Here is a 25,980-nt window from a genome sequence, read left to right on the forward strand (position 1 = left end):
AAACAGTACTATCACTGTGTAAAACAGTCTGACAGTTTCCCAAAAAGTTAAAAACAGCGTTATCATGTCACCCAGCAGTTCCACTCCAAGGTGAGACCAAAGACACGTCCACACAAAGCACTGCACACAAATGTCCACAGAGGCATTATCCAGAATAGTCCAAAAGCGAAAACAACATGAGTGTCTATCTCCCGGTGAAAGGACACACAAAGCGTGATCTCATATATATATCGTAATAGGAATAAAGTGCTGATACGTAATACAACATGGACGGATCCTAAAAACATCATGCTAAGTGAAAAAACTTACAGAAGACCACGTATCATATGATTCTATTAATATGAAATGTCCAGAACAGGCTATAGAACCAGAAGGTGACTAATGTCTTTTTAGGATGAGAGGTTGGGAGAAGAGGAGAATGAGAACAGACAAATATATAGAAACAGAAGTAGATTAATGTCTTTTTAGGGTGAGAGGATAGGGAAGAGGAGAGTGCTAGCTCTTGGCTGTGGAGTTTCTTACTGACGTGATGAAAACACACTCAAATAAACTGTTGTGATAGTTGTACAGCTCTGTGAATATACTAAAACCCACTGAATCGTACACTATAAATGGGTGAATTTGTAGCATGCAAATTATCTCAATAAAGTTTTTAATATCATCAGTATGAAAAATTTAACCTCCAGGCATCCACCTCCCCACCTTGACTAGCCCTACAACTACACTTCTCTAACCACTATACAAACTCACAAACTGGACGTTTATTACCTGGAAACTGTCAGTCTGAACCCAGGTTGGGCATGGAGAGACACGAGGTGGGCAGATCAGGAGTAGGAGAGCTGGTACACAAGAAAACCAGGGGAAATTCTGTACACTGAAGAGAATGATACACAGATTTTTCCTCCATTTCCTTCTTCCATTTAATAACCACCAAAGAGGAAACTGGCAGATCACTCCTTGTAGAACTCAAGAAACAAAGAGAAAACACCTATAGACTGTAATACTTCCCCAGTTGCCAATGAAAGATTCAGCACATCTCCTCGCTCTACAGTAAGGTTTCCCCAAGACCAATACTTGTATTTGCGTGCTACTCAACATCTCCAAATGGATGTCTAATGCGCATGCCAATTTTAACATTATCTAAAACCAAACTCCTTGCCTTTCTCAAATTTACTTCACTTGCGTTCTTGCCCCCACTGAGTAAACAGCAGCATCATTCCCCAAAGGCTCAAGCCAAAATCTTTGACATTATCCTTTATTCCCTTTCTTTTTCTCTCACAAGCCAGGTCCAATGAGTCTGCAAACCCTACTGGTTCTATCTTCTAAAAACACATAGAAAATCTGACCACCTCATCTACTACTGCTGCTGCTGCTGCTGCTAAGCTGCTTCAGTCATGTTCGACTCTGTGCCCACCAGGCTCCCCCGTCCCTGGGATTCTCCAGGCAAGAACACTGGAGCGGGTTGCCATTTCCTTCTCCAACGCATGAAAGTGAAAAGTAAAAGTGAAGTCGCTCAGGCGTGTCCAACTCTTAGCGACCCCATGGACTGCAGCCCACCAGGCTCCTCCGTCCATGGGATTCTCCAAGCAAGAGTACTGGAGTGGGGTGCCACTGCCTTCTCCCTCTACTCTGGTCTAAAATACCACAATCTCAAATTATTTTAATAGTTTCCTAAGTGGCCTCTTATAATCTGTCTTCCAAAGAGTATACAGACAAATCAGAGGGGACACGTCACTCCTCTCCTCAAAACTGCCCAATATCTTTATATCTCAGAAAGAAAGCCAAAGTTCTTACAAAATTCCAAAAGACCTCAAGACTCTATAACATCTACCTACCATTCAATATACCCTACTAATCTCTTCTCTTGTTCAATACATTTCAACCACAACGGCCTACTTGCTGTTTCTCATACTTTTCAAGCACATTCACATCTCGTGGCCTTTATACTTTCTATTCCTGTGTCTCCTGCACTGGTAGGCAGATTCCTCACTACTAAGACAACAGGGAAGCCCTCCACTGAATTTTTTATTGAAACTGCTTTAATCCATAATATAATTTAGGGAGGATTCATACCTGTACACTGTTAAGTGTTTCCAAAATGTTTCACCATTTTCTCTTAAGACTCTCAGTTACAATTCATAATTTTTAATGTACTTGTTGTTAGCTCTATTTCTATTTTGTCATTGTGGTAACAAAAACATTTTTAGTATCTTATTCTCTAATTATTGTTGGTATGTAAGATGTAAACATAATTATTATATATTATTTTCTTTTTGACCTTCTTATTGAATGTTCTTACTGGCGTCAATAATTTCAAAGTTGATTTTCTTGACCATTTAGGGTTATTACCATATTATCTAAAAATAATAAGAATCATACCTCTTTCTTTCCAAAAATTAAAATTCTTATTGTTGTTCTTACTTTTATATATTTTTGGCTAAAATTCTTGGCACAATGTTAAATGATAGAAGTGAGTTTAACAAGAGCACCTTCAGCATTTTATCATTAAATACTCTTTATAAATGTTTATTTACCTTATAAGAATTATAAATTATGTTTGAGTGCTTTATTTTTGAAATAATTTCCCACAAAGAAAAAGAAAATCCTTTTTTAAAATTAAGAAATAAGTTAGATATCTCTAAAGATTAAAGGGGTTATCAGTATCATTTACCCATAAAAATCACGTTTTTTTATTCTTAAATTAATGCTTCTCTCCCATCTAAAGTCTAACTTGAAAAGAATTTCACAGAACTAAGCAGCTACACAGGATTCAAACACTCAAAATTAGAATTTAATATTAGATATACAAAATCTTTTCCTGCGTTGTTTCCCCAACCCTGTAATGCTAACAGTTACCTTCAAACTTACCAAATTTTTCTGGACAATTAATTGTTTTAAATGAGTATTTTTTAATTAGGAGCAAAATAAAATGTACTCAGATACAAAAGTTTTTAAGGAAGCCAATATTCAATATAAATAAATGTCAAAATATTGTTTTATTGCAGAGAAAAACTTTCTCTGACCTTAAATTACCTACTGGACAACATATATATGCTATAAAAAAATGAAAAAATATACCTCAAACTCTTTTCTAAGACGTTCCTCTCGTTGAGTACTAAATTCAAGTTCACTTGTTTGTCGCCGTAAAAGGTCAGAGCACTCCATGTGTTCAGCTTCTAATTTTTCCACTTTCTTGTGCATATTTTGTACAGCATTATCTTGCTCCTAGAAAATAGTTCAGTTCTGCATCATTAAATTTTATAAGCCAACAATGACTAAAATTTAATGAGCAACTAAACCTGTACTTCAACCATCATAATAGGTTCATTTATATAAGCAAGAGAGGTCTAGATATTATTCAGTGATGTTTCAGAATATACATGTATTTTAAAAGCACTACTGGAGTTTTATAATTAATACATGTTACAACTGAAAATGTATATAGCTTACTGTGTTTGCTAGTTCAACTGACCTCTGAGAATATTTACATAAAGTTCAACTGTCATATAAAGGTTTTCCCATCTCATTAAAATTTTATTTAAATATTTAGTAAAATAAATGTATGTTTCTCCTTTGTGTGATAAGGAATGATTAGCTTGAATACATAATAATGGCCCTTGAGAGATTTTTATGTGAGTTCATACTTTCTATGCTTAGAGCTTTTAAAGTTGCAGCCACTAGATGGCTGTATTTCATTTTCTCTTCAGTTTTCAGGATTTTAAATCTTTGCTGTACTACTGAAAGAAAATAGCATCAAGCAGTTCTATTTAAATCTCTCAATCTTCTTTTCCAACTAAACTCAGAAATTCAGTTTAATTTTATAGACATTCAAATATAAAGTTAACACACATATCAAAGATATTTCCACAGTAACTAATCTAGACTCATCATTCTCACTTAAGGTCTTTGACAAAGTCCTGTTTACCATTTTTCCCTCACCAGCATCATCTTATTTGGGAACATACACACATATATTACACACAAATATACATGTTTCCACGTATTCCTAGCCACTCAAAAGTTGTCATCAGAGTCTGAGTGAGAATGTTGCAAGCACCAAATATAATTCTCTATAAAAGATTCTAAGTTTGGAAAGGACCCGGCAGCATAGTCCACAATCAAAGAGTGAAGAACAAAATTTAAATTTCTTCTCTTCACATTCCCTCATTTATAATTTATAATTCATATTCATATGAACTCTTAAGAATTATTTTCTTAATAATTTCCTTAATGGAAATTCCTTAATATACAGAAGTTCATCTACTTATACATTTTCAATCTTTAAGCTATCATAGGTAAGAACAAAGCTGGGTACCATAGCAGGAGTATGCCAACACTGTCTACAACCAACAGAAGTACTCACAGTTTTTATCATGACTCTATGGATTCAGAAACAAATGGTTTGATGAATAGTGTTATGTAATCCGATTATATCATAAGAGTACCTTCATATATGAAAGCATGTTTAAGACCATTAAGCATACACAAGTATCAGACACCATTATTATTCTATATGATAGGACCTTCTCATTCAAGCAATCAGTAGTATTAATTCAAATCCACTGTTAAATTACATGCCTTCTTCATTTACAGATACATAATCTCCAACTTTCAACCATCTACTTAGATTACTGTGTATACATTAAAAAGAATAAAGAGCAATTTACAAAGCTAATTACAAAGTAATACAAGTAACTTGAAATAAAAAAAGTCTATAACCAGGAAAACTTATCTCATAGTGGATGGCAGTTATTTCAAGCACTATTAAATCAAATAAAAGCTATTAAAATACTCAGTAAGGCTCACAGGATTTATTTATCAGATGACTTGTGATTCCCATTCTATTGATAAGTAATATAGAAAGAATACAATCATTCCAAATACTACACTAATGGATGTCCATCAGTCCATGTGAGTTTGAATTTAATCCTATAAAAAAGAACTGAAAATGAACTGCTGATCAGTTAGGACTTTTACTTTATGATGCTTGACTTATATTAAATATCACTTAATAGACAGCTTTCAAATAAAAGTCTTTCAAGATGTAGATGAAATTCTGACCTAAAAATCACAGTTTTAACGTAGAAGTTGTCATCACTAATATTATGTGATAATTACTATACATTATTGGATGTAGATATAAACATACCTACATAGTTTTTTCTGGAAAAAAAAAAAAAATGTTTTCCTCAGTATAGTTTTTAGGAATTCTATTCACAGAAACTTATATTACAGAATTAAGCTAACAGATTACATTAATTAAAACTACCTTGATTAGTTTCCTAATGTTAGACTCACTTGGCATTTCTTATATAAAGGCTTTTTATATTATATCTTTTTTCTATTTTGCTATATTCAGTTGGCTAATTTTATATAATATTTTTGCACCTATATTCATGAGATTGACTATAATTATCTTTTCTTGTATCCTTGTCAGTTTAGTGTCAGGATTATTAGTTTGGCATGTTATCAAGATAACATACTTATCTTTCTTATTCTCTGGTAGAGTTTAAAGAAGACTGAAATTATTTGCTCCCTGAATGTTTCTTTCTGTTCATTCATGGAGCAATATAAGCCTGGGATTTTGACGATGACTCAATCTAGTTTTCTGCTTCCTTCATCTTTGTAAGTTAGTTGGGGAAGGTAGGAGGGTTTTATCAGTTTCAAATATCCACCAGATAATCCTACAGCAAAGATCAAGGTTGAAAGAGCTAATACTGAAAAGCTTCCAATTAGTTTTTTAGTCCCTCACTCTTAAACACAAGAAAACGTGATATTTTAAAAATTCCCCAACATAAAAGGTGAGTTCTAAATCAAACGGGGAGGACAAAAAACATTCCCTGAGAGGAATATATACAAAGAGAAGAAAACTTCAGAATATCTTCAGAGAACATAAATAGTTCCAGAAAGGCAGAGTAAGGACCACCAAAAATTCTTTCCTCCATTACAGCTACAGAACACTGGCAAGGACTTCCTTGGTGGTACAGTGGATAAGAATCTGCCTGCCAGTGCAGGAGACATGGGTTCCGTCCCTAGTCTGGGAAGATTCCACATGCTGCAGAGCAACTAAGCTCAGGCGCCACAACTGCTGAGCCAACACTCCAGAGCCCACGGGTCTCAACTCCTGAAGCCTGTGTGCCTAGAGCCCATGCTGCACGAGAGAAGCCACCAGCCTCTGTTCCCCAAAACTAGAGAGAGCCCGCGTGGAACAGCAAAGACCCAGCACAGCCATAGATATAAATAAACTTTAAAAATTAAAAAAAGAACACTGGAAAAAAAATATCAAGATCAAATTTTTTCGTAACTAGAAATTAACCAAAGGCTTACAATTTACCTAAGAAGCATTTGATCTATATAAAATCATCTGCATCTCAGTAAGAACAGCAAGTTTTGTGACATTTAAACTTGCCCTAATTCCACACTCCACTCCTCCAACCCCTGGTGGCCTTGAAAATCAATAGTCTTATATAACAGCCAAGACATGGAAATAACCTTAATGTCCATCAGTGGATAAACAGATTAAAAAAATATGGTATATAGCAGACAGATGTATGTGTGTATATATTATATATACAGTTGGCTCTGGAACAACATGGGTATGTGTTTGAACTGCATGGGTCCACTTCTACATAATTTTTTTCAATAAATACTTTGGATAATTTTTTGGAGATTTGTGACAATTTGAAAAACTTCACAAATTGCATAGCCTAGAAACAGTAAAAAAAAAAAAATTAAGTTAGGTATGTCAAGAATGCATAAAACAGATGTAGGTTCTAGTCCATTTTATCATTTACCACTGTAAAACATACATAAATCTATCATTAAAAATTAAAATTTATCAAAACTTATGCACATAGAGTGGAGAAGGCGATGGCACCCCCCTCCAGTACTCTTGCCTGGAAAATCCCATGGACGGAGGAGCCTGGTAGGCTGCAGTCCATGGGGTCGCTGGGAGTCGGACACGACTGAGCGACTTCACTTTCACTTTTCACTTTCATGCACTGGAGAAGGAAATGGCAACCCACTCCAGTGTTCTTGCCTGGAGAATCCCTGGGACGGGGGAGCCTGGTGGGCTGCCGTCTATGGGGTCGCACAGAGTCGGACATGACTGAGGCGACTTAGCAGCAGCAGCAGCACGCACATAAAGACTGTACATGGCCTCACATTCCAATGAAATGTAAACATAAAGATGCAGTGTTATAACTCCATAAGATTAACTGTAATCGTAGTGTATGACTGTAATAATTTTGTACCCACCTCCTGTTGCATTGCTCAAGTGAGCTCAAATGTTATAAGCATCTGCTTAAAATGGGCCTGATGCTAGTCATCTCCACATGAGCAATTCATCTTTGCAGTAAGTTTCATACTGCAGCAAAAAGTGATTGATCAATCTCTCTCTCTCTCTCTCAATTCTCACTTTTTCACTGTGCTTAGTGCAATACTGTAAACCCTGAATAACACCACAGGACCCATATAAAGTACCATTACTGATGTTGGAAGTGCTCTCTAGAAGCAAAGAAAAATCATGACATAACAAGAAAAAGTTGAACTGTTTGATAGGCACCATAGCTTCAGGTCTATAGCTGTGACTGCCTGCCATTTCAAGATAAATGAATCTAGTGTAGGGACCCCTATAAAAGAAAAAGAAATCAGTGATGCCATGGCTGCAGCTACAAGAGCAGGTATGAAAACTTTGCACTTTTGGCGATATACCTTTTTTATCTTATACTGAAAAGGCAGCTTTTAGGTGGGTGCGGCATTGCTCTAAGAAAGCCACACCTATAGACTCTAACATGATTAGAGAAAAAAGCCAAGTCACTGTATGACTTCTTAAAGCAAAAGAAAGGCGAAGGATCTCAAGCTGGAGAGTTTTAATGCCAGCAAAGAATGGTTTGATAATTTTAAAATGAGGTTTGGCTTTAAAAAATGCAAAGATAACAAGAAAAGCAACTTCTGACAACTGAGAGGCAGCAGATAAGTTTCCAGATGCCTTTAAGAAAATCACTGAGGACTAAGATATGGCCCAAATGAAGTGATCTACAAAACAGAAACAGACGCACAGACACAGAGAACAGACTTGTTGCTAAGGAGGAGGGGGCAGGTGAGGCATGGACTGGGAGGCTGGGGTTGCTAGATAGAAACTATTGCATTTAGAATGGATAAACAACGTTCTGTTATACAGCACAGGAAACTACAAATATATCCAATCTCCTAGGATAAACCATAATGGAAAAGAATATTTTTAAAATGTATATATATTTTTAAAATCACTTTTAAATTATTTTAAGCCACTTTGTTGTACAGCAGAAATTAGCACAACATTGTAATCAACTATAATTCAGTTTAAAAAAAAGAAAATCATTGAGGAGAAAGGATATCTGCCTGAACAGGTTTTTAATGCAGACCAAAATGCCTCATTCTGGAAAAAATACCTAAATGACATTTATTCATAAGGAAGAGAAGCAAGCATATAGGGTTTAAGGCAGGAAGGGACAGACTAACTTTATTGCTCTGTGCAAATGAAGTTGGATTTTATGATCAGTTCTGCTCTTATCTATAAAGCTGCAAACCCCTGAGCTGACAGTCCCTTGGTTGTACAACGAGAAGGCCTAAACAACAAGAATAGGTTTTCTGGATTGGGTCCATAGATGCTTTGTCCTTAAAGTCAGGAAATGCCTTGCCAAGTAAGTGACTGCCTTTTAAAGTTGTCTTGTCATTGAACAAGCTGCCCCTGGCCACCCAGAACCCCATATGTTTAACACTCAGTTCAGTTCAGTGGATCAGTTGTGTCCAGCTCTTTGCGATTCCACAGACTGCAGCACGCCAGGCCTCCCTGACCATCACCGACTCCTGGAATTTACTCAAACTCATGTCCATTGAGTAGGTGATGCCACCCAACCATCTCATCTTCTGTCGTCCCCTTCTCCTCCCACCTTCAACTTTCCCAGCATCAGGGTCTTTTCCAGTGAGTCAGTTCTTCATATCAGGTGGCCAAAGGACTGGAGTTTCAGCTTCAACATCAGTTCTTCCAAAGAACACCCACGACTGATCTCCTTTAGGATGGACTGGTTGGATCTCCTTGCAGTCCAAGGGACTCTCAAGAGTCTTCTCCAACACCACAGTTCAAAAGCATCTATTCTTCAGGGCTCAGCTTTCATATACTCCAACTCTCACATCCGTACATGACTACTGGAAAAACCATAGCCTTGACTAGGCGGACCTTTGTTGGTAAAGTAATGTCTCTGCTTTTTAATATGCTATCTAGGTTGGTCATAACTTTCCTCCCAAGGTGTAAGCGTCTTTTAATTTCAATCCTGCAGTAACCATCTTCAGTGATTTTGGAGCCCCCCTAAAAAAAAGTCTGTCACTGTTTCCACTGTTTCCCCATCTATTTGCCATGAAGTGATGGGACACAAAGCCATGATCTTAGTCTTCTGAATGTGCACAGGTCTGAGAGAGTGTGGTCCACTGGAGAACGGAATGGCAAACCACATTCAGTATTCTTGCCTTGAGAACCCCATGAACACTAAGAAAGGCAAAAAGATAGGACACTGAAAGATGAACTCCCCAGGTTGGTAGGTGCCCATTATGCTCCTGGAGATCAGTGGAGAAATAACTCCAGAAAGAATACAGGGATGGAGCCAAAGCAAAAACAACACCCAGTTGTGGATGGGACTGGTGATAGAAGCAAGGTTCGACGCTGTACAGAGCAATACTGCTTAGGAACCTGGAATGTTAGGTCCATGAATCAAGGCAAATTGGAAGTGGTCAAACAGTACATGGCAAGACTGAACATCAACATTCCAGGAATCAGCGAACTAAGATTGACTGGAATGGGTGAATTTAACTCTGATGAGCATTTTATCTACCACTGTGGGCAGGAATCCCTCAGAAGAAATGGAGTAGCCATCATAATCAACAAAAGAGTCCAAAATGCAGTACTTGGATGCAATCTCAAAAACGACAGAATGATCTCTGTTCATTCCCAAGGCAACCCATTCAATCTCATGGTAATCCAAGTCTAGGCCCTGACCTGTAACGCTGAAGAAGCTGAAGCTCAATGGTTCTATAAAGACCTACAAGACCTTCTAGAATGAATACCCAAAAAAGATGTTCTTTTCATTATGGAGGACTGGAATGCAAAAGTAGGAAATCAAGAAACACCTGGAGTAACAGGCAAATTTGGTGTTGGAGTACAAAATGAAGCAGGGCTAAGCCTAATTGAGTTCTGCCAAGAACGCATTGGTCATAGCAAATACCCTCTTCCAACAACACAAGAGAAGAATCTACACAGGGACATCACCAGATGGTCAGAACCAAAATCAGACTCATTATATTCTTTGCAGCCAAAGATGGAGAAGCTCTATACAGTCAGCAAAAACAAGACTGGGAGCTGGCTCAGATCATGAACTCCTTATAGCCAAATTCAGACTTAAACTGAAGAAAGTGGGGAAAACCACTAGATCACTCAGGTATGACATAAATCAAATCCCTTATGACTACACAGTGGAAGTGAAAAATAGATTTAAGGGACTAGATCTGATAGACAGGGTGCCTGATGAACTATGGATGGAGGTTGGTGACACTGTACAGGAGACAGGGATCAAGACCATCCCTAAGAAAAAGAAATGCAAAAAAGCAAAATGGCTATCTGAAGAGGCCTTACAAATAGCTGTGAAAATAAGAGAAGCGAAAGGAAAGATATACCCATTTGAATGCAGAGTTCCAAAGAATAGCAAGGAGAGATGAGAAAGCCTTCCTCAGTGATCAGTGCAAAGAAATAGAGGAAAACAATAGAATGGGAAAGACTAGAGATCTCTTGAAGAAAATGAGAGATACCAAGGGGACATTTCATGCAAAGATGGGCTCGATAAAGGACAGAAATGGTATGGACCTAACAGAAGCAGAAGATATTAAGAAGAGGTGGCAAGAATACATAGAGGACTGTACAAAAAAGATCTTCACGATCCAGATAATCACTATGGTGGGATCACTCACCTAGAGCCAGATATCGTGGAATGTGAAGTCAAGTGTACCTTAGGAAGCATCACTAAGAACAAAGCTAGTGGAGATGATGGAATTCCAGTTGCGCTATTTCAAATCCTGAAAGATGATGCTGTGAAAGTGTTGCACTCGATATGCCGGCAAATTTGGAAAACTCAGCAGTGGCCACGGGACTGGAAAAGGACAGTTTTCATTCCAATCCCTAAGAAAGGCAATGCCAAAGATGCTCAAACTACCACACAACTGTACTCATCTCACAAGCTAGCAAAGTAATGCTCAAAATTCTCCAAGCCAGGCTTCAGCAATACGTGAACCGTGAACTTCCAGATGTTCAAGCTGGTTTTAGAAAAGGCAGAGGAACCAGAGATCAAATTGCCCACAGCCACTGGATCATGGAAAAAGCAAGAGAGTTCCAGAAAAACATCTATTTCTGCTTTATTGACTATGCCAAAGCCTTTGACTGTGTGGATCACAATAAACTGTGGAAAATCCTGAAAGAGATGGGAATACCAGACCACCTGACCTGCCTCTTGAGAAACCTGTATGCAGGTCAGGAAGTAACAGTTAGAACTGGACATGGAACAACAGACGGGTTCCAAATAGGAAAAGGAGTACATCAAGGCTGTATACTGTCACCCTGCTTATTGAACTTATACGCAGAGTACATCATGAGAAATGCTGGGTTGGAAGAAGCACAAGCTGGAATCAAGATTGCCGGGAGAAATATCAAGAACCTCAGATATGCAGAGGACACCACCCTTATGGCAGAAAATGAAGAGGAACTAAAAGGCCTCTTGATGAAGGTGAAAGAAGAGAGTGAAAAAGTTAGCTTAAAGCTCAACATTCAGAAAATTAAGATCATGGCATCCGGTCCCATCACTTCACAGCAAATAGATGGGGAAAAAGTGGAAACAGTGTCAGGCTTTATTTTTCGGGGCTCCAAAATCACTGCAGATGGTGACTGCAGCCATGAAATTAAAAGATGCTTACTCCTTGGAAGGAAAGTTATGACCAACCTAGATAGCATATTCAAAAGCAGAGACATTACTTTGCCAATGTATGTCAAAGCTATGGCTTTTCCAGTAGTCATGTATGGATGTGAGAGTAGGACTATAAAGAAAGCTGAGTGCCAAAGAATTGATGCTTTTGAACTGTGGTGTTGGAGAAGACTCTTGAGAGTCCCTTGGACTGCAAGGAGATCCAACCAGTCCATCCTAAATGAGATCAATCCTTGGTGTTCATTGGAAGGACTGATGTTGAAACTGAAACTCCAATACTTTGGCCACCTGATGCGAAGAGCTGACTCATCTGAAAAGACCCTGATGCTGGGAAAGATTTAGGGCAGGAGGAGAAGGAGACGACAGAGGATGGAGATGGTTGAATGGTATCACCGACCTAATGGCCGTGGGTTTGCGTAGACTCCGGCAGTTGGTGATGGACAGGGAGGCCTAGCGTGCTGCGCTTCATGGGGTCGCAAAGAGTCAGACACAACTGAGTGACTAAACTGAACTGAACTGAGCTTTAAGCCAACTTTTTCACTCTCCTCTTTCACTTTCATCAAGAAGCCTTTTAGTTCCTCTTCATTTTCTGCCATAAGGGTGGTGTCCTCTGCATATCTGAGGTTCTTGATATTTCTCCCGGCAATCTTGATTCCAGCTTGTGCTTCTTCCAGCCCAGCGTTTCTCATGATGTACTCTGCGTATAAGTTCAATAAGCAGGGTGACAGTATACAGCCTTGATGTACTCCTTTTCCTATTTGGAACCAGTCTGTTGTTCCATGTCCAGTTCTAACTGTTACTTCCTGACCTGCATACAGGTTTCTCAAGAGGCAGGTCAGGTGGTCTGGTATTCCCATCTCTTTCAGGATTTTCCACAGTTTATTGTGATCCACACAGTCAAAGGCTTTGGCATAGTCAATAAAGCAGAAATAGATGTTTTTCTGGAACTCTCTTGCTTTTTCCATGATCCAGTGGATGTGGGCAATTTGATCTCTGGTTCCTCTGCCTTTTCTAAAACCAGCTTGAACATCTGGAAGTTCACGGTTCACGTATTGCTGAAGCCTGGCTTGGAGAATTTTGAGCATTACTTTGCTAGCTTGTGAGATGAGTACAGTTGTGTGGTAGTTTGAGCATCTTTGGCATTGCCTTTCTTAGGGATTGGAATGAAAACTGTCCTTTTCCAGTCCCGTGGCCACTGCTGAGTTTTCCAAATTTGCCGGCATATCGAGTGCAACACTTTCACAGCATCATCTTTCAGGATTTGAAATAGCACAACTGGAATTCCATCATCTCCACTAGCTTTGTTCTTAGTGATGCTTCCTAAGGTCCACTTGACTTCACATTCCACGATGTCTGGCTCTAGGTGAGTGATCACACCATAGTGATTATCTGGATCGTGAAGATCTTTTTTGTACAGTCCTCTGTGTATTCTTGCCGCCTCTTCTTAATATCTTCTGCTTCTGTTAGGTCCATACCATTTCTGTCCTTTATCGAGCCCATCTTTGCATGAAATGTCCCCTTGGTATCTCTCATTTTCTTCAAGAGATCTCTAGTCTTTCCCATTCTATTGTTTTCCTCTATTTCTTTGCACTGATGACTGAGGATGGCTTTCTCATCTCTCCTTGCTATTCTTTGGAACTCTGCATTCAAATGGGTATATCTTTCCTTTTTTCCTTTGCTTTTTGCTTGTCTTCTTTTTACAGCTATTTGTAAGGCCTCCTCAGACAGCCATGGATGGAGGTTTCCTCTCCTCCATTGTATATGACATTGTATATGTCCATTGTGACATTGTATAGGAAATAGGGACCAAGACCATCCCAAAGAAAAAGAAATGTTTAACACTAAAGACACTGAAATGGTCTACCTGCCCCAAACACAACATCTCTAATTCAGGCTCTAGATCAGGCAGTCATAAGATTCCCTTCATGAATCACTGCCTTGTTGTGGTGAAGGGGCTTGCATAACTCAATGAAGCTATGAGCCATGCCATGTAAAGCCACCAAAGATGGAGGGGTCATAGTGGAAAGTTCCGACAACATGTGATCCACTGGAGGAGGGAATGGCAAACCACCCCAGTATACTTGCTGTGAGAACCTCATGAACTGTATAAAAAAGACAAAAAGATATGACTCCAAAAGATGAGTCCTCTGGGTCAGAAGATGTCCAATATGCTACTAAAGCCCCAGAAAGAATGAAGCAGCTGGGCCAAAGTGGAAATGATGCTCAGCTGTGTCTGGTTATGTCTGGTGATGGAAGTAAAATCTGATGCTGCAAAGAGCAGTATTGCATAGGAACCTAGAATGTTAGGTCTATAAATCAAGGTAAACTGCAAGTGGCCAAGCAGGAAATGGTAAGAATAAACATCAACATCTTAGGAATCAGTGAATTAAAATGGACAGAAACAGGCGAATTTAATTCAGATGACCATTATATCTACTACTATGGGCAAGATTCCCACAGAAGAAATGGAGTAGCCCTCAAAGTCAACAAGAGTCCAAAATGCAGTACTTGGTGCAACCTCAAAAAATGACAGAATGATCTCGGTTCATTCCCAAGGCAAACCATTCAACCTCACAGCAATTCAGGCCTATGCCTCTACTACCAACGCCAAAGAAGCTGAAGTTGATCAGTTCTGTGAAGACCTAGAAGACCTCCTAGAACTAACGCTTAAAAAAGATGTTATAATCATCACTGGGGATTGAAATGCAAAAGTAGGAAGTCAAGAGATACCTGGAGTAACAGGCCAGTTTGGCCTTGGAGTAAAAAATGAAGCAGGGCAAAGGTTAACTGAATTTTGCCAAGAGAATGTACTGTTCATAGCAAACACCCTTTTTCAACAACACAAGAGATGACTTTATACATGGACATCACCAAATGGTCAATAGCGAAATCAAACTGATTAAATTCTTTGTAGCCAAAGATGGAACAGCTGTACACAGTCAACAAAAACAAGACCTGGAGCTAACTGTGGCTCAGATAATCAGTTTCTCATAGCAAAATTCAGTCTTAAACTAAAAAAAAGTGGTGAAACCACTAAGCTAGCCAGGTACGACTTAAATCAAATCCCCTATAATATGCAGTGGAGGTGATGAACAGATTCAAGGGGTGAGAGCTAGTAAACAGTGTGCCTGAGGAACTATGGACAAAGGTTGGTAATATTTTACAGGAGGCAGCGAACAAATCACCCAATGAAAAAGAAAAGTAAGAAGGAAAAGTGGTTATCCAAGGAGGCTTTACAAATAGTTGAAGAATGAAGAAAAGTGAAAAGCAAGGGAGAAAAGGAAATGTACACCCAACTAAACACAGAGTTCCAGAGAACAGCAAGGGGAGAAAAGAAGGCCTTCTTCAATGAACAGTGCATAAAAATAGAGGAAAACAACAGAAGGGGAAACTGGAAATAGCAATGGAACATCCCACCCAAAGATGGGTACAATACAAGACAGAAACAGTAGAGATATAGAAGAAGTAGAAAAGATCAAGAAGAAATGGGAAAAATACATAGAACTGTACAAAAAAGATCTTAACGATCCAGATAACCACAATGGTGTGGTCAGTCACCCAGAGCCAGACATCTTGGAGTGTGAAGTCAAGTGAACCTTAGGAAGCACTGCTGTCAATAAAGCTAGTGGATGCGATGGAATTCCAGTTCAGTTCAGTTCCGTTCAGTGGCTCAGTCATGTCCGACTCTTTGCGACCTCATGAATCACAGCATGCCAGGCCTCCCTGTCCATCACCAACTCCCGGAGTTCACTCAAAATCATGTCCATCAAGTCGGTGATGCCATCCAGCCATTTCATCCTCTGTCGTCCCCTTCTCCTCCTGCCCCCAATCCCTCCCAGCATCAGGGTCAACTCTTCACATAAGGTGGCCAAAGTACTGGAGTTTCAGCTTCAGCATCAGTCCTTCCAATGAACACCCAGGACTGATCTCCTTTAGGATGGACTGGTTGGATCTCCTTGCAGTCCAAGGGACTCTCAAGAGTCTTCTCCAACACCAGTAGAGCTATTCAAAATCCTGAAAGATGATGCTATCAAAATGTTGCACTCAATATGTCAGCAAATCTGGAAGACCCAGCAATGGCCACAGGAAAAGGTCAATCCTCATCCCAATTCCCAAGAAGGGTAGTACTAAAGAATGTTCTAACCATCAGACACTTACACTTATCTCCCATGCTAGTAAGGTCGTGTTGAAAATCTTGCATTCTAGGCTTCAGCATTAACGTGAACCAAGAACTTCCAGATATTCAAGCTGGAATGTTTTTAGAATTTATTTAGAAATATTTAGAAAAGGCAGAGGAACCAGAGATCAAATTGCCAACATTTGCTGGATCATAGAGAAAGCAAGGTAATTCCAGAAAAACATCTGGTTTCATCAACTACACTAAAGTTTTTGACCGTGTGGATCATAACAAAATGTGAAAGCTCTTAAAGAGATGGGAATACCAGACCATCTTACCTGTTTCCTGGAAAATCTGTATGTGGGCCAAGAAGCAACAGTTAGAACCCTGTATGGAACAACTGAGTGGCTCACGACTGAGAAAGGAGTATGACAGGACTGTCTGTTGTCACCCTGTTTATTTAATCTATATGCTGAGCACATCATGAGAAATGCCAGGCTGGATGAGTTACAAGCTGGAATAAAGATTGGCAGGAGAAACATCAACTTCAGATATGCAAATGATACACTCAAATGGCAGAAAGCAAACAGAAACTAAAGAACTTCCTGCTGAGGGTGAAGGAGGAGAGTGGAAAAGTCTGCTTAAAACTAAATATTTAAAAAGCTACAATCATGGCATCAGGCCCCATTATGTCATGGCAAATAGAAGGGGAAAAGACGGAAGTAGTGAGAGATTTCCTCTTTTGGGAAAAATCAGTGAGGCTGGTGACTGCAGCCATGAAATCAGATGACAATTGCTTCTTAGCAGGAAAGCTATGACAAACCTAGACAGTGTGTTTGAAAGCAGAGACATCATTCTGCCGACAAAGGTCCATATAGTCAAGGCTATGGTCTTTCCAGTGGTCAAGTATGGTTGTGAGAGCTGGACCATAAAGAAGGCAGAACGCCAAGAATTGATGCCTTTGAACTGTGATGCTGGAGAAGACTCCAGAGAGTCCCTTGGAAAGCAAAGAGATCAAATCAGTCAATCTTAAAAGAAATCAACCCTGAATACTCATTGGAAGGACTAACACTGAAGCTGAAGCTCCAGTATTTTGATCACCTGACGCGAACAGCTGACTCGTTAGAAAAGTCCCTGATGCTGGACAGATTGAGGGGAGAAAGAAAACAGGGAATCAGAAGATTAGATGGTTGGATGTCATGACCAATGCAATGAACATGAACCTGGGCAAACTCTGAGAGATGGTGACAGACAGAGAGGGCTGGCAGGCTGTAATCCATAGGGTAGCAAAGAGTCAGACACGACTAGGTGACTGAACAACACCACACACGGTACTCTATAGAAAGGGTGGTTAATGCTATGGAAGACAGCCCTGATAGAGACAACATCATAAAAGCCTGGAAGGATTACAGCATTGAAAAATGCCATCATTAGGAAAAGATGTCCAAGCCATCAAATCTGAAATAATAAATCCTGCTAGAGAAAACTATGTCCAGATGTTATCCACGACTTCACAGAATTTATGACCGAGTCAATCAAGGAAATTATGAAAGAGATTACAGATACGGGGCAAAAAAAAGATGGGGGGGGTGGGCGGTGAAGGGTTTCAAGATATAGATCTTGGAGAAATTCAAGACTGATAAACAGCACACTAGAGGAATTAACAGAAGATGACTTGACGGAGATGAGTATTTCCAAACCAGTTTCAGATGATGAGGAAGATGACATAGAAGAAGCAGTGCCAGAACACAAATTGACGCTGGTTTTAAGACTGCTTTTGACTTCTGTGAGGGACAGGGAGACCTGGCGTGCTGCAGTCCATGGGGTAGCAAAGAGTTGAACATGAATTAGTGACTGAACAACAAAGGACTTCTTTTACAACATGGAACCTTCTATGACATGGGTCCTGAAACTAAACCAAACAATGAAAGACAGGTTGGTATCATATAAACACATTTTTAGAAAAATGAAAAAGCAAAAATGGCAGTCAGAAATGACAATGTATTTCTGTAAAGTTACACCAAGTACGCCTGCCTCTCTTGTCTCCCCTTTCCTGTTCTCCATCTCTCCCACCTCTGCCACCCCTGAGACAGCAACACCAACCTCTCCTCCTCAGCCTACTCACCATGAAGATGACAAGGATGAAGACCGTTATGATGATTCACTTCTACTTAATAATAATCATCATCATGCATACAGTAAATAATCAACATGCACACATTAATAAACTTACCTATTGTGTATATGTGTTTTCATGTGACAATCTAGTAATTGTAGAGCTAGAACTGTATGAGATGCTTTTGGGTCATCATCATTAACTACGTATTCGTGTTGAACATCATGTGCAAGATCTGTACTGAAGTAGACAGTCTATCCTGAAATAGACATGAGGTGAGTGAAAGTCACTCAGTCATATCTGACTCTTTGCAACCACACAGACTAAACACTCCATGGAATTCTCCAGGCCAGAATACTGGAATGAGCAGCTGATCCCTTCTCCAAGGGAATCTTTCTAACCCAGGGATCAAACCCAGGTCTCCCACATTTGCAGGTGGATTCTTTACTAGCTGAGCCACCAGGGAAGCCCAAGGTGAATGATATTTAATATAAAATTAATAATGAGCTAGTTTTCTGACTGTTTTGTGACTTTGCTTTCAAAGAATTACATTACCATACCATATGTCTCTCTCTTGTAAATGGAGAAAATGAGTATCAGTCCATCATCACAAGTTAAGTGCTTTTTTTAAATTCAACAATGTTTCCAATACAGTATTATGGAAAGACTGTAATACTTATGCCATAATAAATTTATAAAAATGCTATAAATTGAATATTAAGATATGATGTATGCATGATGACTACAGTTAACAACACCATATTGTATTGGGATTCCCAGGTGGTGCAGTAGTCAAGAATCTGCCTGCCAATTCAGGAGATACAAGAAACATGGGTTCAATCCCTGGGTCTGGAAGATCCCCTGGAGTAGCAAATGGCAACCCACTCCAGTATTCTTGCCTGGGAAATTTCATGGACAGAGGAGCCTAGCAGGCTACAGTCCACAGTGTCGTAAAGAACGGGACAGGACTGAGCATGCATGCAGAAGGAGGAGGAGGAGAATCAATTATGTTTCAATAAAACTGGAAAGAAAAAAAGAACTATAGCTATGAAACCCAACACCCTGGCTGCTTTTCATACTAAAAACATTCCGTAAAACCAGAACTCAAATATGAAATGAAACTGTAAGGTCTCAAAAAGTCATAAGTAGAAAGAGGATATCACCACTTAAGTTGACTGGATCAAACCTATCCAATCATCTCTGCTTGCTCCTGAAACCCCACTTAAATGAAGACAGAATAAAAGTGAGTGACAGAAGAGATGACAGCCAACAGATGTCAAAAGCGAATTTGGAAGATGGAAAATAAATGGACAAGTGATTAAGTGATGGGTTTCAGCATTCTCAACTTTGCTAAATACTCAAAAAAGGCAGGGCCTAATAGCAAGTTGAATTCATATCCGTAAAAAAAAAAAATCAGAAATTGGAAGCAGGAATTACCCCTGAAGCCAAGCCATGGAGTGGCAGTGAACACAGAACACTGTTGGAAGCCTCTATAAGCAGCAGTTAGCTCTGTTCTCAGATCTCCTCTGCCAACTCCCTCCCAGACAAAGGGCCCTCTCCATTCTGGAAAAAGAGAGAGTTTATTTGCAAACCAATAAGGCTGATCCAAAAAGGTTCTGAGGTCATGAAAACCAGACCCAACTGAAGGACAGGATAAGACACTTTATTAAAAATTGGAGGAGACTGGGAAATTGTGGGGGATGAGACCTCACAGCTCTGTTTCTTTCTTCAGCTCCCAGAACATTGACTCCTACACTTAAGGTACTATAAGGACAAAGAAGAGACCAGAAGGCTCCTTTGTGGGGAAATAACCAGGCCGAGGGGAAAAAGCTACAGACTCCGGCCTTTTAAAGGTTCTCCAATTAAATGGAAGGGCTCCACACACAACAAGAGCTTTCTACCAGCTTTTTAGCGCTTCTTTCTTAAACATGAACACACAGACAAGGATCACCAGACATTTGAGGAAAGCTTTTCGTGTGAAATTCAGACAAACGTGATCAAACACTCGGAGAAAACAAAGACAATCTAGGGAGGCAGGGGGAGGGGAACCACCTTCAGAACAAGTATGACTTTCATCCACAGAGTTAAAATAAGGTATTAGAAACATGAAACAAGAAGAGTCTACTATATAAAACTATAGTCAAAGAACAAGAAACAACTCTTGGAAATTAAAAAATTTAAAAGCAGAAAGAGAATTTAATAGAAAAGTTGTGATATAAAATTGAAGAAATCTCTTCAAAAACAGAAAAAAAAAAAAAAGAGTGGAAAGCAGAAGAAATTAAGGATGTCAATTTATGGCAAACTGTCCTATAAATCCAATTCAATTCCAATAAAATTACAACAAGGTTTCTTGGTAGAATATAAATAACATGTCAATTCTCAAACTCACATGGAAGATTAAAAGGCTAAGAATAACTCTCCTCCCCACTCCCTCAGAAAATATATTAAGAATATGCAGAAGGGAGTTTGCTCTATCTGATATCAAGAATTACTCTAAAGCCATGGCAAATAAAACAATTTAGTATTGATTTAGAAACAGATCTACAGGTAAGTGAAACAGAACAACATGTAAGTGAAACAGAACAAAGCACCAGGAAACAAACTGTAGATTTTATGAAGGAACTTGATATATGACACAGATGACATTTTAAATCAATAAGTGGTAACAGCATAGACAGGTGAATGACTAGTAGAGACATTTGGTTATCCATATGGAAAAAAATAAAATTAAACCTTCCTTCATGCTCTATACAGAAAAATTTTTTTTCTTTATGACTTTAGGTTATATAAGACATAAAAAAGTACTATCAATAAAAGAAAATACTGATACATTCAACTACATTAAAATTTAAAACTGCACACAATGTAAATTGTTTCCATGTCTCCACAAAGAGGAAAAAGATGTTTGCCATGGGATTTAAGTAACCAAGTTATCAAATGTATTTGAAACTCCTATAAATCAATAAGAATATACAAACAAAAAGGATAAAGGAGAAAAAATAAAATTGCGGTTCACAAAAGAAGAAACATGAATGACCAATAAACATAACATGAGCAATGTCAGGGAAACAGAAATTTAAGCAAGAGAAATTTCACACACATTCTAATGCAAAAGAAATTAAATCTGAAAAATACCAAGGGTTCAAGAGACTTCAAGGGAACAGAAAGTCTTCTCTTAAATTGATACAACCACTTGGGAAAATAACTTAGCATATATTTTATCTAATAATTGCAAATACACTAAATACATCCCACATAAAAATATTTGATGTTTATGGAAGCATTGCCTGAAATAACTGAAACTTAGAAAGAAATTAAATCTCAATCAACCCTGTAATGGATGATTATGCTATGATAAATCACTATAGATCAGTTAAATTGAATGAACCAGAGATAGTTTATTAACTAGGCTAAACCTCAAAAACATAAGAGGGGAGAAAAGTTGGACAAAGACTCATACTGTGTGATACTGCATGCATCTCTTTTAAATACACAAAATACTATAAAAAAATATATATCATCAATGTTTACAGACAGAAAGTTAAACACCAACTTCAGAAGGATGGTTATCTTGTGGGGGTGGGGTGCTAGTGAATGATTCAGTCTTCAGTGATATAAAATGTGTCTGTTATGAATTCTTAGGCAAACATGACAAACACTAAATAATCTAGATGGTAAATGTTGGCAATATTAATGGTATTGATTGGCTATATTGGGTATTAATTAATTATACATTAATCCCTATTAATTTTTATATGTTCAGATACTTGTTATAGGTATATGGTTTAATCAATATAATCCGTGTCTGGGGTGCATTATAATATACAAGAAAATTTTTTTTTCTTTTTTTTTTTTTAAATTTTATTTTATTTTTAAACTTTACAAATTGTATTAGTTTTGCCAAATATCAAAATGAATCCGCCACAGGTATACATGTGTTCCCCATCCTGAACCCTCCTCCCTCCTCCCTCCCCATACCATCCCTCTGGGTCGTCCCAGTGCACTAGCCCCAAGCATCCAGTATCGTGCATCGAACCTGGACTGGCAACTCGTTTCATACATGATATTATACATGTTTCAATGCCATTCTCCCAAATCTTCCCACCCTCTCCCTCTGCAACAGAGTCCATAAGACTGTTCTATACATCGGTGTCTCTTTTGCTGTCTCGTACACAGGGTTATTGTTACCATCTTTCTAAATTCCATATATATGCGTTAGTATACTGTAAGAAAATTACAAAAGAACTATAAAATACCTCATGCAGTTATACATCCAAATTAACTTGCCTCCTCCCAAATAAATTTTTTAATTTTTTTGTCACAGAATTTATTTTCTAATCAAACCAAAGATACTTGGATTCCTATAGTGAGTGAGTGTGTGTCTGTGTGTGCAACAAATTAAATCACGTTAGTTCAGTTCAGTCGCTCAATCGTGTCTGACTCTTTGAGACCCCATGGACTGCAGTACCCCAGGCTTCCCTGTCCATAACCAACTCCCACAGCTTGCTCAAACTCATGTCCATCAAGTCAGTGACCCCAACTTAATTAAATCACATTAAGGGTAGAACTGTGATGTTGGAGAAGACTCTTGAGCATCCCTTGGACTGCAAGGAAATCAAACTAGTTAATCCTAAAGGAAATCAGTCCAGAATATTCACTGGAAGGACTGATGCTGAAGCTGAAACTCCAATACTCTGGCCACCTGATGTGAAGAACTGACTCATTGGAAAAGACCCTGATGCTGGGAAAGACTGAAGGTGGGAGGAGAAGGGGACAATAGAGGATGAGATGGTTGGATGGCATCACTGACGCAATGGACATGATTTTGAGTAGGCTCCAGGAGTTGGTGATGGACAGGGAAGCCTGGCGTGCTGCAGTCCATGGGGTTGCAAAGAATCAGACATGACTGAGCAATTGAACTGACTAACTGAAAGGCAGGGGAAATTGAGTGAGTTTTTTTTTCCACTAGAGGGAGGTGTTGAACTTAAAATATTTTAAACTGGAGTTTGTTTTTGAACTGACATTTAACATCAAAGTAAACCACACTGTGCTGTTAGAAAATAAACTTCCTTTCTTTCCACATCTTCCAGAAACATAGCCCCGAAAGTATAATTCTTTATATGCACTTATATAAACAATATTTCTTGAACTCCAAAATAAGGTTTCAAGTCTGAAGGATTCAAATAGTTAGAACATATCAGAGTTAAAGTACTCCTCCTTCCTAACCTATGAAATAAAATAACATAGATATAGTTACAACCTTAGTCCAGTACATGGTTATCTCTCTAAATCCCCAAAGTCAGCACAGTTCAACAATCAAAAACAGTGCTCACTGGTAACTTTATGTAATACCTATCACAGTTATAAAACGTGAAGATTCAGCAATTATACTTCTAGGCATTTACACAGGTGAATCACTTGTATGACAGCCCGAAGACACAGGCAAGGATGTTGGTGAATCATTCATTTTAAAGTAAAGCAAAAAATTTTGAAGGAAATAAAATATAGATCAATAAGGAATTTGTTAAACGTATTAGGAAAACAGAAACGTAACAGAAAAGCTCGCAAGCACTACAAGAATAACGCAAGAATTAAAAGATGGACACCGAGTATTACTGAGGCATATTTAAGTAATTATATGTTTATATACCCTTAGATGAGGGGTAGGACTGGAGTGGGCAGAGTAATAGGGCAGACCTCTACTTTCTGTTTTAAAGTTCCCTTATATTGGAGGCATTTTTACAATGAGAACAATGTATTTTAATTCTATAAATTGACTATTAAGATACGTTTGACCATTGATATAAGATATTGATATATTGCGGAGAAGGCAATAGCACCCCACTCCAGTACTCTTGCTTGGAAAATCCCATGGACGGAGGAGCCTGTTAGGCTGCAATCCATGGGGTCGCTGGGAGTCGGACACGACTGAGCGACTTCACTTTCACTTTTCACTTTCATGCATTGGAGAAGGAAATGGCAACCCACTCCAGTGTTCTTGCCTGGAGAATCCCAGGGACGGGGGGAGCCTGGTGGGCTGCCGTCTATGGGGTCGCACAGAGTCGGACACGACTGAAGTGACTTAGCATAGCATAGCACTGATATATTGATATAAGATATGTTTGACTTACATTGATATATGTTTGACTATTGATAAGATATAATTGACTATTAAAGAATGTTTGGAAATAACAGGCAGTACCAGCGCCAGACTCACTTTCTACATCATTTGCTTACACAGAGCACCAGTGGACGGTTTCCCAGGAAACTACAAAGAAAAACTCCTTGCTACCCTAGATCATTTAAGACAAAATTCTGAAATACTTCCTTTCCATGCAACAAACTCCAAGTTGTCCCTGGATCACAGCTGCACTTACCCGGTCATGCTGACATGCTGTATACCCCATCCCTAACTGCTGTCTTAGCACACATCCCACTGACAGATGCCCAATCTGATCCCACACCTAGTCTGATATCTTCCTTTACCACCACCCCCAACTCTTCCTCTTCCGCCTTCAGTCTGTGGTATTATTTTCAATGAACATTTCCCACGCTCCTCTGCCATCACAAGCTCTCACCTCACTTGATCACTAGATATATAAATCAAATTTAGCCAGTGAATGAGGAAAGGGTCACTTTATTCCCTGGCTTAGTTACAGAATTTTGGAAATAAAATAAATATGAAAACATACATTCATCTTCTAAATGCTTTTAATTCTACTGATAAGTTATACATTGAAGTAAACTATAAAAATGACAAAGGAAAGAACGTGGCAATTTACCACTGCATGTCTCACACTGCCTACAGTAGTAAAGCTCATGGCTAATAAGCATCCTCAAAGTTTTCACTGCTACTGCAGAAACAAACACATAAACAATTTAAATAAATAGAAGCAAAACATAAAATAACATTTTCCCAAGATCAAATATTACGTCATTCTAAAATTACTATGGCTTTGCTTTGTTTTGAAATTTCAAAGAATGCCAAGAGAAGCATGGAATTTTTATGTTTATCAAAAGAGGACATGAATTTAAAAAAATGAAAAACGCTTTTTTAAAATGAGATAACTCAATTAAAAATCCCCATTAATATTCCAGAGAAGTACACCTCTATTTATCACTTCAATACTGGGTAAGAAAGGAGACATGGCATAAAATTAAGATTTTTCTTTTATACAAGCCTGAATTCTAAAGCCCAGATGAGAGAAATATTGTACCAGCTTTGTCTGTTTAAGATGGGGCTTCATTGAGGTTTTTTTTAAACTTATTTTAAAAACTGAATTCCCTTGGAGAGTTACACAAAAGAACACTATGTGATACTAACACTTAATTATAGGATGAAACCTAAACCCATCAACAGCCAATAGAGAGAGGAGAGAATTTTCATCTAGCCCTCAATCAAGTTGTTTAAAAAAAAAAAAAAGACTTTTTTAAAATCTAAAAGATTTCTAAGCTTGCTTTATAAAAGGAAAAGCAGTTTTCTTTTGTTAAAATAAAAAGGCCAAGGAATTAAGAGACAGAGTTCTGAACATTTCAGTTATGGAATACAAAAAAATCTATCTCACAGGTGGTAGTAACCTAAGGAATATATTCCTATTCTTCCCACACATGATAATTAAAGATTGACAAAGAATTCCAAATTCCCTTAATACTTCATAATATAAAGTCTGATTGAACCATATACATTTCATGTGAGGTTTAGAGGATTGATCAGGAAACTGTATTAAAATCATATCATCTACACA

The 25,980-nt window shown here is 38.4% G+C and overlaps 1 protein-coding gene across 6 annotated transcripts in view; it reads right to left on the minus strand.

Moving 5' to 3' along the window:
• The window catches only part of CCDC171 (coiled-coil domain containing 171), a 341,520-nt gene that overhangs the window by 282,157 nt on the left and 33,383 nt on the right, over positions 1-25,980 (minus strand). For all 6 annotated transcript variants that reach the window (XM_027549190.1, XM_027549194.1, XM_027549191.1 and 3 more), the window contains one exon: positions 3,079-3,225. In XM_027549190.1, coding sequence (XP_027404991.1) covers positions 3,079-3,225 — 147 coding nt within the window. The remainder of the gene's footprint in view (positions 1-3,078; positions 3,226-25,980) is intronic.

This window comes from Bos indicus x Bos taurus, chromosome 8, assembly GCF_003369695.1.
Source record: "Bos indicus x Bos taurus breed Angus x Brahman F1 hybrid chromosome 8, Bos_hybrid_MaternalHap_v2.0, whole genome shotgun sequence".
In the NCBI taxonomy this organism is placed as follows: domain Eukaryota; kingdom Metazoa; phylum Chordata; class Mammalia; order Artiodactyla; family Bovidae; genus Bos; species Bos indicus x Bos taurus.